Here is a 12,692-nt window from a genome sequence, read left to right on the forward strand (position 1 = left end):
TATCTGTGGAATGGTGTTGATGCTCAATGGAATTTTGGTTAGGAGGCAATCCACCTGGTGTCCCATACCCTGTTTTCCAGCATGTATATGTTTCTCTCTGACCTCCATGGATTCAACGCAGACCAACACCACATTTGTAAATGTCCTTGGTAGGTGGTAGTCCCCAAACAGACGCCAGGGAAGACTCCTCCTCCTGGGTCCCTTTACTGTATGTCCTGAAGGTTTCACATCCTCTTCCTCTATGATGTGAAGCTCAAACCTGCCTGTATCCTCCTGAATGCTCCACCCAACACACACACACACACACACATATAATGGCATTACCCCACACCCACCTGAATGTGTCTTAAGAAGAAGCTGAAGCGGATGAGAGATCTGACTCCATCCTGCCTGCTCCTGCTCAACCCAGACAAGGAAAGCCCTTTGATCCCTATGTTTGTCGGTACTGAAATCAGAGCATCCCTTGTTCCTCCTCTCCTACCTTCTGCACCATTATGGTCTTCCTAAACAAAACAAAAAAATCCAGATTTGGCATTTTGCACAGTAGGCCTATCATGAACATACAGGCGTCTCATGATGTTGCTTTGGGAACGCTCTGTTGCATGTATAGTACTGTACGTGTCTGTTGGGACACCATGGCTGCCCTTGAGTAAGGCATGGTCAGTGTTGAGGTACACGTTTTGGTAATTAGCCGAGCAGGTCCCAGGGGCATCCTTGTATTGGCTGAGTTGATTTTTGATGTGGGATAGAATGCGTTTCAAAGCAGTCAGGTGTATGTGGTGACCCCACACATGAAGAAACCATATGGTTGGTCAACTTTTTCATCAGAGTTCATCATAGTTTATGATTTTTTTATGATTTCATCAGAGTTCATCATAGTTTATGATTTAGTTCTTATGTAAAATGGTTAATCCCTTGTTCCCCATTTTCTTTGTCTAGTCCCTGGCTTGTCAGGTCTTGCATGTTAATTCTCATGTTATCAAAATCTAGCCTTTATGTGGGGATATTTCCCTGGGACATTTTTTAGTGTGTCAATTCACATTTGGATTAATGGTGGTTAAATGCCAGATCATAGAGGCAGGGGAGATTAATTGCTCCTAGTCATGTGATCTTGATCCTTTATTATGGCTACATATAGTTCTGAGTTTCAGGCCAGCATCTTGAGGGCAAAGACTTAAGTCAAAATGATTACCAACAATGTTGCACACCACTTTATTACATTGTATGAATGGGTTGCAAATTGATGTAAATTACCTAAACTCTGACGTAATTACGTGAGATTTTAGTTCTGGGTTTCCGGGGTTACAATTACCAGACACATATGGGAAGGCATTTAAGATTACATTTAAGATGTGATTGGCCACTGCTGTTACATCTGTTTAGCTAATGTCCTGTCCCATGTCAGGAACTGTCTGAAATGTCGTATTATATTAAATGTATAGACATGTACTGTAGTTGTTGATAAATCCATGAAGTGTCTCCACAATTTAACAATTGTAGTTCAACCTCAACTCAATGTCATCTTCATAACCTTTGTTCCAAATGATTTGAGAGCAATCTCTAGACCTCATTTGACTCTAGTACTGATAGTCTATATAGTAGATGGGTTATGTAATATGTATTAGATTAGGTCCTAGATGTTGGCAAGTACTCCAATCAGACAGATGTTGTGTTAAATGAGTCATTGCATGTTCCAATAAGTTAAGGGATGATTTAGGATGAGTCTAGGATGCATGCCATCGTCTGTACTCGTTTTCCACTACTCAGTCACTATTACCCTCGGGGACATTTGAAGCCAGACCACAAAGATTCGATGTGACGGTCTGATCAGTAAGAATTTGATATGTCCTTCCACACCACAAATGTATACCCAAAAATAACAGAATACAACGACTGTTAGGTTTGTTATAACACTTAGATGAGCCAATGTATAACAGAATAGTAAACTGGTCAAACACTTCATTTATTTGTCCTTTTTCACCTGATCGAGACAGGTTTCTGTTTGTGTTTGCTTTATTCCTTTGTGTAAAGACGTCAATCCCTCAGCACATCCCTCGTTTTGCTTTACGTCTTCCCTCCACTCCTTTTGATTCTTCTCCTTGAATCCTCTGGCCCTGGATGCTGTCCTACCCCTCCTTTTTGGTGCATGCGTCTCTAACGCACATCCCAAGTTATCTTGACTGTCTAGCAGGAGGTCCCAAGAGTGACGAAGCGGAGACCGAAGAGTCCCACCAGTCACAACAGAAGCAGAGAGAGCCACCCGTGGGCCTACTGGAGGAGAAGAATCGGGATGCGCCACCCGTGGGCCTATGGGAGGAGGACCACATCCAGCTTCCTCCTCATCTCGTAGTGAACGGCCACTACATCGCAGAGCAGCAGTGCAATAGGAGACCCACCGACACCACCTCCAGGTCCCTCCAGTCTGCAGCTGTAGCCAACGGTCAGCTGCGCAGGCTGGAGCAGCACCAGAAGCACCTGAGAGAGCGGCAGGAGCAGGAGAGGCAGAAGAGGCAGTGGCTGGAGGAGGAGTGTCTGAGGCAGGAGCAGCAGATGCAGCTGGAAAGGCAGCGTCGGGAGCTCCTCCAGCTCCAACTCCAGCAGCAGCAGCAGGAGCACAGACACCGCCGCCAGGTGCTGCAGTGGCAGCTAGAGCTGGAGCAACAGCTCAAACAACAGCTCAGACAGCAGCAGAAACAACAACAGCAGCAGTTGAGGAGTCCATCTGCAGTCATGCTCTCCCCATCCTCTGGGCTATGCACCATCTATGAGGCAATGGAAACCAGCGAGGAGGAGGACGAGGGTCAGGAAAGAAAGCAGAACAGAGAGAGGGAAACAAAGATGCAGCAGGAGAAGTGGACATCCAAGCAGACCTGGCCAGAGTCACGCCAGCAGGGGCAGCGTCCCATTCCTCCAACGGACCTGGACTGGAGCAAGAAGGTGGACATCGTCCAGCAGCTCATCAACCAAACCCTGCTGCTGTCCGGGGACAGGGGCTGCCCCCCTCTGCTCCTGCTGCCTGTGGGGAGCGGGGGTACCCTGAGCCCCCTGGAGAGCAGCATGTGGCCCAACCTGCTACCCCCGCTCAGTCCCCCCTCTGCCACTGTCACCTCTGTCAGCAGCTACTCCCCAGACAGCCAGGGCAGCTCCCCCCAGGGAGAATGGACCGTAGTGGAGCTGGAGACACAGCACTGAAAGCCAGGGAAGGAGGAGGATACACCACTCATCACTGTCATATCTATGCACTGCATACTGTATTCACACGACACAAGTTGGCACTGCATCTCCACACTATAAATTCATGACATGGGCCAACATAACAGTGAGGTACACTGATTAAACCACACCACGTCACAAAAAGGGCATGCTATACATTCTAACTTCATATCTACATAGAAATCCACATTCACTGTATTGTAAAAATAATCTTCAGAGAATGCTATATATTAACACTCTTCATCAGTCGAGAATTAAGAATGGCACAGCTCCCATTGGTAATGCATCTAATTTACTGTAATACTACACATAGGATTACTATATATATATTTTGTATTTTATCTCTATTGCTTTGAACCAAAACCCAAATTTGACTAACTGTATAGTATGAACCTTTTTCTGGGCGATAGTTATGAGAACGTGCACTTGTTAATTATTTAAAATGTTACAGGTAAGTGGGACTAGATTAGACTTGGTTGTGTTAAATTATCATCAGCTTCAAATCCTCAGAGAAGCTGTTTTGTATGTGGAGAAAATACTGCTGCTAGCTACGGTCTGGACCAAATGGACTGCTTTGAAATGACGCAATCCTTTGTAGGAGAACACCCTTTTAAGGAGAGAGCAATGTCTCAAAATAATTGGGCTGTCAATCACACAGGAAAAGAGGGAGGGTGAGAGTAGGATGTCCTTGTTCTGCTCTGCCTTTCACAGTGGTGGTGAGAGGATTGGTGGAAGCGGCGGGGGGGGGGGGGGGGGGGGGGGGGGCATTCCACCCTGCATTCCACCCTGCATTCCAAAGCTATAACCTCATTTCTTGTGTTGGCCTTTATTCAATGGGTTTCCAAGGTTACAAATGATGTCATGATAGAGAAGTCTGAGACAGCGACAATACCACACAGTGAGAGCACAACACTCACGCACTGATAAAAATGTAACAAACTGTTCAGAGAATTACATCAACATACATTGCCCTTTATTAAATACGCCCCAGGAGAGGGAGTTATTTGCAGTAGTGATGAGGCAATGCTGTGAGATGGGAAACTGGATATGAAGTGTTGGAAGGACTTTAACATTGTACTAAATAAGTGCTGTGTTTGACCAATGCCATAATGGCTTAATGTAGGGGGAAACTAGGTTCCTGAAGCCTCAAACTTGCATACATGTTGGCTACATTTGTCAAATGAATATCCTTCATCTATCTCAATCATGTCAACAGTTGATCTATCAACAAATTGATTTGATCTGTGAGCCACCTGTCTCTGTTTTGGAGTTCTGAATACTCATGCAGTTTTGATTCCTGCTTGTATTACTTTGGTGTCAGGTCTACTATAGTATGTCATGTATGTACATCCTACTTGGGAAGGCTACAAAATGTCTGGGTAGGGTTTTAGTCGGGATGTAAAATTTGATACATTTTTTGTTAATACATTTGATATAATTCTACTGTTATGTGCAATCAAAAATGTATGGTGAATTGTGCAATATGAGTAATATCAGCACATAATTTAGTTTAGATTTCATGAGAATTGTTGTTTATTTATGCAAGTTTGTTCTGATTTTAGCATCTATACAGGTATATGTAGTATCTATAAATGTTTTGTTTGCATTCATTAATAAAGGCTTATACTGTATGTCCTCTTTTAGTTCCGTTTGTTAAATAGAGGTAGATGAACACTGCCACCTAATGGTTGAGTTAGACTACTGTAAATAAATACTGTAACCCATGTAATCGGTCTTTATCCATTATCAGTACCGTAGGATATAAAATATTAGTATTGTCCAAGCACATCTATGAAACTATTTTGACAGGTAGGCTAATATTTTTTAAAGTATATCTGTATGTATCCACATGGTGATATTATAAATGTATGTGATGCTGTGTATGACAACTTATTTCAGTTTGAATGCAGCATTTGTGAAAAGGATATTTATGTAATACATTGTCCTTTAAACCGGTGGTGTCTAACTCATTTTGCCCTTGGTCCGCATTCGGTCTTCACTGAGGTCCGGAGGGCCGCATTCGGTCTTCACTGAGGTCCGGAGGGCCGCATTCGGTCTTCACTGAGGTCCGGAGGGCCGCATTCGGTCTTCACTGAGGTCCGGAGGGCCGCATTCGGTCTTCACTGAGGTCCGGAGGGACGCATTCGGTCTTCACTGAGGTCCGGAGGGACGCATTAAAAATGTATTATTTGCTTGAAGAAAATAGTCCAGGGACCATAAATGCTTGAATTCCTCGCTGTCTAGCTTTCGTTTCAATTACTGTTATCAAGCTGGACAGAGTGAAGAGCCTATACATGTACATCCATTTTCATTTCTACAGTTTTGATTTGGTTTTAGACCTTTCAAAAATCAATTTCCCCCCACAAAAAACAAACTCGTAGTGTATTTGAGGTTTTATAAAGACTTCTGAAGTTTGTAATTTCCACTCTGAAATGTCAGATTAGATTTTCCCTTATGTGAAATATCAATTTGAATTATAATCCACATAGTTCACATTTCCTGTTGCCGCAGGATTATTTTCCTGCTGTAGCAAACCGTCTCAAATGAAGATCCTACATCTGTAGAGACATGACTGGCCATCATCAAACATTATAGTTCAAATAATCACCAGAGGCATACTATTAAGTACATTATAGGCCTAATCAGAGTTTGGAAAACCTAATATTATTTTCCAACTCAGTCATCGACTCTTGATCAATTTTGCTACAAGGATTTGATTATTAAATTGTTGCTATTAAATTGTGTTTGTAGATTGTGATAGGCCTACTGTATGGTGATTCACTATTTAAGATCATTTTTAGGCTTGTGTCTGATACATGTATCATTAAGTACGTTTAATATGACCATAATAAAGAAATAAAATGACTTTCAACTAGCTCTTCCTATTTTTGGTTATTTTGTAACCATCTTGGCAATGGCAACAAACACATTGATATGCTGACAGCATAACCTACTGTGAAAGACTGATGCCATGTAGTCTCTCTTGTCTAGACAGAGGGGTTGCCTCCACTGAAGTAGGCTATATATGATTGGTTGCCTCCCACAATGTACCAATGTTCAGGTTTCCTAGGGTCTGGGTTTACAGGCTTTCCTCATACTAAAAGAGAACACTTAAATTAGGGCAAGGGGGATACCTAGTCAGTTGTACAACTGAATGCTTTCAACTGAAATGATCTTCTGTATTTAACCCAACCTTTGAATCAGAGAGGTGCAGGAGGCTGCCTTAATCATCACCCACAGCACCCAGGGAACAGTGGGGTAACTGCCTTACTCTGGAAGAACAACAGATTTTTACCTTGTCAGCTTGGGGATTTGATCCAGCAACCTTTAGGTTACTGTCCCAACACTCTAACCACTAGGCTAATAGTATGATCTGTTACATTTGGTATGGTTACATAAGACCGAAGGTTACTGAAGGCAACAATAAAAGGAAGGTGATGGATCGGTGGGTGTATAATGTGAATGTCTAGCAATCCAAAGGTTGCGCATTCAAATCTCATCACAGACAACTGTAGCATTTTAGCAACTTTGCAACTACTTACTACTTTGCCCTTTAACCTAACTCCTAACCTTAGCTCCTAGTCTAGCTAATGTTAGCATTTGCCACCTAGCTAACTTTAGTGACAACAAATTGCAATTTGTAACATATCATACAAATTGTACATATCACACATAATACATAATGTAACATATTATACTAATTTGAGAGTCACGGATTTTCGTTTACTATGTTACGTCTACCCCCGATTCCAGGTTGCAACCTTCCTGAGACTAAATATCATGTACAGTTTGAGCAACAGTTTGGCCAGCTAACCACTAGGCTTCACTAGTATCTTTCAGTGATGGCCAGAGTCGGACAAAGAGTCGCTTAGCCTAAACCTACTCTGTACAATATTAAATCCATACCATTAAGTCTCTCTCTTAATCCATTTAGTTCCACTACAACAAATGAACAATGGTAAGTTAGGTAGGTCAGCAGACACGGCCCATATGAATAAGGCGATATCACCAATAGGTCGTTTTTAGGGGTGCCAAGTGGTGAAGGAGGGCTCGCTTTATGAAATTACTAAAGAAAGGCGCGAAATTGTGATTTATCGTCAACAGGTTTATTGCGATTGTAGTGATCACATGACCAATAAGACGCGCGCCCCTCACTTGCGCTCAGCTACCTCACTGGTTAGTTGCCCCCACAAGCAACGAGCATCAGACCGTTTTTATACTGTTGATTGACGACCAGGCACGCACAAAGGAGCTCTCAGAAAGGGAAGAGTGCCGTAGGATAGCATAAATTTTCTCAGAGTAAGAAAATGTCAGGTATTCTTTTGTGGATAGATATTTCGCCTGGATTTAAACTGGAAATCATAATGTGAGCGGTAGGCTACGTAAGCGGGAGGCTATGTTATGTAGACACAACGGTTCTTGTTCATAACCCGATTATAGGATAGACGATGCAATACATGGAAATAATAGCCTAATAATAATGTCGATTTTCGAGAGTGAGTGAAAAATTGAATGATGTCCATTTAGTATTATTTCTGTAGCTGTCATGTTCTCCAATTACATGGGGTCGAATGTCAGATGAACCAGCCAACGTCAGCCTTCAAACTACACAACATAGTTGAAAGGTGGACACGGCGATACGTAACTTCTTGCTCTTTTGGAACATGGACTAAAGAAGAGAATGAGAGGCCTACGATGTTCATTTTGTCGATGCTCTCGCTCACCTGGGCAGAGACAGGCGCCCGTTAACTCTCCGTACAGTTCACTGTCGTTTTGAAGTGCTGAGGGTATTCGCCAATGTTTGACTGCAAATAACTCCAAGCGGACAGGACCTGATTTGATGGTGTCGTAGATCATTAAAATGATTTGATAATAAAAATGAATCTGCTACATTGAAGAAGACTTTGTCATCCCACCGCTGTTGTAGCCTGTGCGATACACAAGACACCAGATGGCTAACAACGACCTGATGCAAGTAAGTTTTCCAAGTTAGCATTGGACAGGGGTTTTCCTTGATTTAACATATCATGTTAGCCTGCGTTTGTCCTATTCGAAGAGATGCGTGCATGTCATATTTGTAGGCTATTCTTCTAATTGGGTTCGTGGTGACGTCTTTGCACGACAGGGACTGATGGTAGACAGATACCCTACTGGTACATCGGGCCAATGTACTATGGTGGTTTTAGACCGGTAGTAGCCCACTATAACCGACTGAGCCTTTAGTCCACACCATCACCTTGAAACTTTAGGTCGGTGTTTTCTGTCCCCCATGTTTGCAATGGTCAAACAGGGCATAATAATGGCAGGTGCTTACAATGTGTGTTACCAAAGCAGTCTGACATATTTGTGCGGGTGTAAACACAAGTAATGACGTATTGATGATGTGTAGACCAACAAATACTGTACACACGTCTACTTTTTAAACCTCACCCACCATATGGAAGAGAAATTACCTGTATGGAGCATTAGAGGGCCATTTCTTGTGGTACATAGTTGTTCCACTCAGGTGAGTTACAGTGAAGGGTGTCAGAGTCAATGACCTAATTAAACAGGTCATGTTACCTTATGCTGCTTACACAGGTGTCATCTCAGTTCAGGAAACTGCATAGGAGGGAATTGTTACAAATTAGAGACCAGGTTGAACTCAACACATTAATATCTGTCTTCTGCAGCCTTGCAGGAAACCCACTGAGTTTGGGTCAGACCAAAGTTCAAATAATAAGATACATAAAACTACACATTCTATTTTAAGGTAGTGTATTACATATTACATACATACACATCCCGATAGTTTTGGCATTTTTCCCACTAATTGTTCTTTTGACCAATCACATCAGATCTTTTCAGATCAACTCTTTTTCAGGCCTGATCTGATTGGTCAAACTAATAATTAATGACCAAAAGACCCGAATTGGGCTGCCTGTGTAGATGCAGCCTTTTTTCTTCTAAAATAAATTGAATGAGAAACAACTTTGTGTTTACTTGTGTATTTGTTTGACTTAGAACTGCACAGAACCAAGAAAAGAAAAAAAACAAAGTAAAAAAAATGTCCTGAATTAAATAATTCAAAATTCCAATTAATTTGGTTGGAGGCAGTGATTCTCATTTACTGTGTAATTTATTTAACCTTTGGTAAGTTGCAGGTGCCAACAGGGTATAAATAGCCGTTCAACCAGTTTTGAAAAGAAAAAACTGAACATTCTGCTCCATTGCACTTCATTGTAATGTGCAAGGGTGCCAACATATTTCACCACATGGCACGATCGTTATAATGAGTGTCGGACCAAGGCGCAGCGTACGTAGAGTTCCACATGTTTAATTGAAATGAAACTCACAAAAACAGTAAAGAGCAAAAAACGAAAATGTGAAGTCTTGGAGTGCTCACAGGCCACTACACACAAACAAGATCCCACAAAACACAGTGGGGGAAATGGCTGCCTAAATATGATCCCCAATCAGAGACAATGATAAACAGCTGTCTCTGATTGGGAACCATACCAGGCCAACATAGACATACAATAACCTAGATAACCCACCCTAGTCACACCCCGACCTAACCACGCCATAGAGAATAAAAGGCACTCTATGGTCAGGGCATGACACCACATCTTTTACTACAAGGCATTTTTGCCTTTTGAGGCCTTAAGCAAAATTTTGTTGGGGACCCCACCTCACGGAAAAACATTTGAATGGCCCCCCCTTTTGACAGTGTAAAGAAAAAAGTTTCAGATATAATTTCCTGCAATTTGACAAATGTTGTTATGGGTCAACATTTTTATTTTACCTTTATTTAACTAGGCAAGTCAGTTAAGAACAAATTCTTATTTTCAATGACGACCTAGGAACAGTGGGTTAACTGCCTGTTCAGGGGCAGAATGACAGATTTGTACCTTGTCAGCTCAGGGATTTGAACTTGCCAACTTCCGGTTGCTAGTCCAACGCTCTAACCACTATGCTACCCTGCCGCCCCAAACATGTTTGCATGCATTCTACACATTTTGCCATGGAGAGAACATTTGGCAATTTTCTAACAAATTTCATGCAATTCTACTAATTTGGGAAAAATGGGCAGTTTTACAGCTAATTTCTCGAAAAAAAAAAAAAAGAAAGAAATTTTTTGCAGTTTTAAAGCTAATATCCTACAATTCTGCACATTTTCCATGACTTATACCACGATAATATGATATCTGAGTGAGAGTGACTAATAAAATCAATGGGGGCCCCCAGGAGGTTAAGGCCCCTGGGCATGTGCCCTTTGTGCCTGGTCTATAATTTGACCATGATTACCACAAGTTTAGATAGCTGGCTAGACATGGGCTAATTGAGTGACTGTCAGTGATTGACATAGCAAGATAACTGCTGATGCACAACAGCATTTCTAAATTGCACCATGTGAATTATACTATTCTAACTCACAACAATAAGTTGAGACGCCGACTGAGTTCTTTAAAAAATAAATGTTTTTGATCGGGGCCCCCTAGCGGCCGGAGGCCCAAAGCGACCACTTATGTCACTTATGCCCAGGGCGGGCCGGTGCAACATCATGTGAAGTATGACCTACTGAACACTGAACTGGGTCAGCAAGTAGCCTAAGCCTATATCACTATGTGTCAGTGTCAGGTAAGAATCCGGTATCAAGGACACATGTAGGCTACAGTAAGTTCCTTCCAATGGTGCCACTGTCAGACTTCTTCCCCCAGGGATCTTCCTCCAGAAACTTGAGATCAATCATTTGTTTTAAATGTATTCAATAAAATGGCATGTACATAATAATGCTTATGACTGTAAAATTGGGGGTGGCCTCTTGACTGACGTAAGTAGGCCTAGTTAGTGTTTCCATGAAAGAGAAGGTTTCCTGATTCCTGGAAAGCTAGCACTGTGACTGTGGGCAACACACATCAGAGGAGGGTAACAGGGCCTAAATGTTTGTTGTTCATGTTTTGAATTCTCTTGTTCTACCTCTAGGCCCTTCTCTTCTTTTTCAGTTATGTTTAGCTCATTTTTCAATGAGAGAGAAAATATTGCTTTGGATGGAAAAGATACATGCATTGACTTTGTGGAAATAATAATAGGCCCTGCAGGACTTTCATATATTTTAGGGATCTTTACTGTCACGGTCATCATAATGAGGAGACCAAGGCGCAGCGTGATAAACGTACATAACTCTTTTAATGAAAAGAACAAACACTGAACAAAACAACAAAACTAACCGTGAAGCTATATGACTTGTGCAAACAGGCAACTAAACATAGAATAACAACCCACAAAATAACCAAGGAATATGGCTACCTAAACATGGTTCCCAATCAGAGACAACATTAAACAGCTGCCTCTGATTGAGAACCAATCTAGGCAACTATAGACATAAACACCTAGACTAGAAAAACCCCTAGACAATACAAAAACTAAACAAACCATTTCAATGGGGTTTAATTTATCCAGCAAACAATCCCCAATTTCTGTTTTTACACTGGTCAAAAATATTAACGCAACATTCAACGATTTCAAAGATTTTACTGAGTTACAGTTCATACAAGGAAATCAGTCAATTGAAAAAAATGCATTAGGCCCTAATCTATGGATTTCACATGACTGGGAATACAGATATGCATCTGTTGGGGCATGGATCAGAAAAGCAGTCAGTATCTGGTGTGACCACCATTTGCCCCATACAGCTCGACACATTTCCTTGGCATAGAGTTGATCAGGCTGTTGATTGTGGCCTGTGGACTTTTGTCCCACTCCTCTTCAATGGCTGCGTGAAGTTGCTGGATATGGGCAGGAACTGGAAAACGCTGTTGTACATGTCGATCCAGAGTATCCCAAACATGCTCAATGGGTGACATGTCTGGTGAGTATGCAGGCCATAGAAGAACTGGGACATTTTTAGCTTCCAGGAATTGTGTACAGATCCTTGCGTCATGAGGTGATTGCGGCAGATTAATGACACAACAATGAGCCTCAGGATCTCGTCACGGTGTGTCTGTGCATTCAAATTGCCATTGATAAAATGCAATTGTGTTCGTTGTCCATGGCTTATGCTTGCCCATACCATAAACCCCACTGCCACCATGGGGCACTCTGTTCACAATGTTGAAATCAGCAAACCGCTCACCCACATGTTATGTCTGCCATCTGCCCGGTACAGTTGAAACCGGCATTCATCCGTGAAGAGCACACTTTTCCAGCGTGCCAGTGGCCATAAAAAGATGACAATTTGCCCACGTTACGCAGCTGAACTACATTCAGGTCAAGACCCTGGTGAGGACGACAAGCACGTAGATGAGCTTCCCATGGAGATGGTTTCTGACAGTTTGTGCAGAAATTCTTTGGTTATGCAAACCCACAGTTTCATCAGCCGTCCAGGTGGCTGATCTCAGACGATCTCGCAGGTGAAGAAGCCGGATGTGGAGGTCCTTGGCTGGCCTGGTTACACGTGGTCTACGGTTGTGAGGCCGGTTGGACGTACTGCCAAATTA

The 12,692-nt window shown here is 42.3% G+C and overlaps 1 protein-coding gene across 2 annotated transcripts in view; it reads left to right on the top strand.

Annotated features, from left to right (window-relative positions):
* The first annotated feature begins 7,361 nt into the window (after nt 1-7,361).
* Nucleotides 7,362-12,692, top strand: part of LOC109891951 (serine/threonine-protein kinase N1-like) — a 42,573-nt gene continuing 37,242 nt past the window's right edge. Inside the window, exon 1 of one of the 2 annotated variants that reach the window (XM_031827679.1) lies at nt 7,362-8,188. In XM_031827679.1, the coding sequence (XP_031683539.1) occupies nt 8,165-8,188 (24 nt within the window). In that variant the 5' untranslated portion in view covers nt 7,362-8,164. The remainder of the gene's footprint in view (nt 8,189-12,692) is intronic. The other variant, XM_031827677.1, reaches the window with a different exon arrangement.

The sequence above is a fragment of the Oncorhynchus kisutch genome, linkage group LG6 (assembly GCF_002021735.2).
Source record: "Oncorhynchus kisutch isolate 150728-3 linkage group LG6, Okis_V2, whole genome shotgun sequence".
In the NCBI taxonomy this organism is placed as follows: Eukaryota; Metazoa; Chordata; class Actinopteri; order Salmoniformes; family Salmonidae; genus Oncorhynchus; species Oncorhynchus kisutch.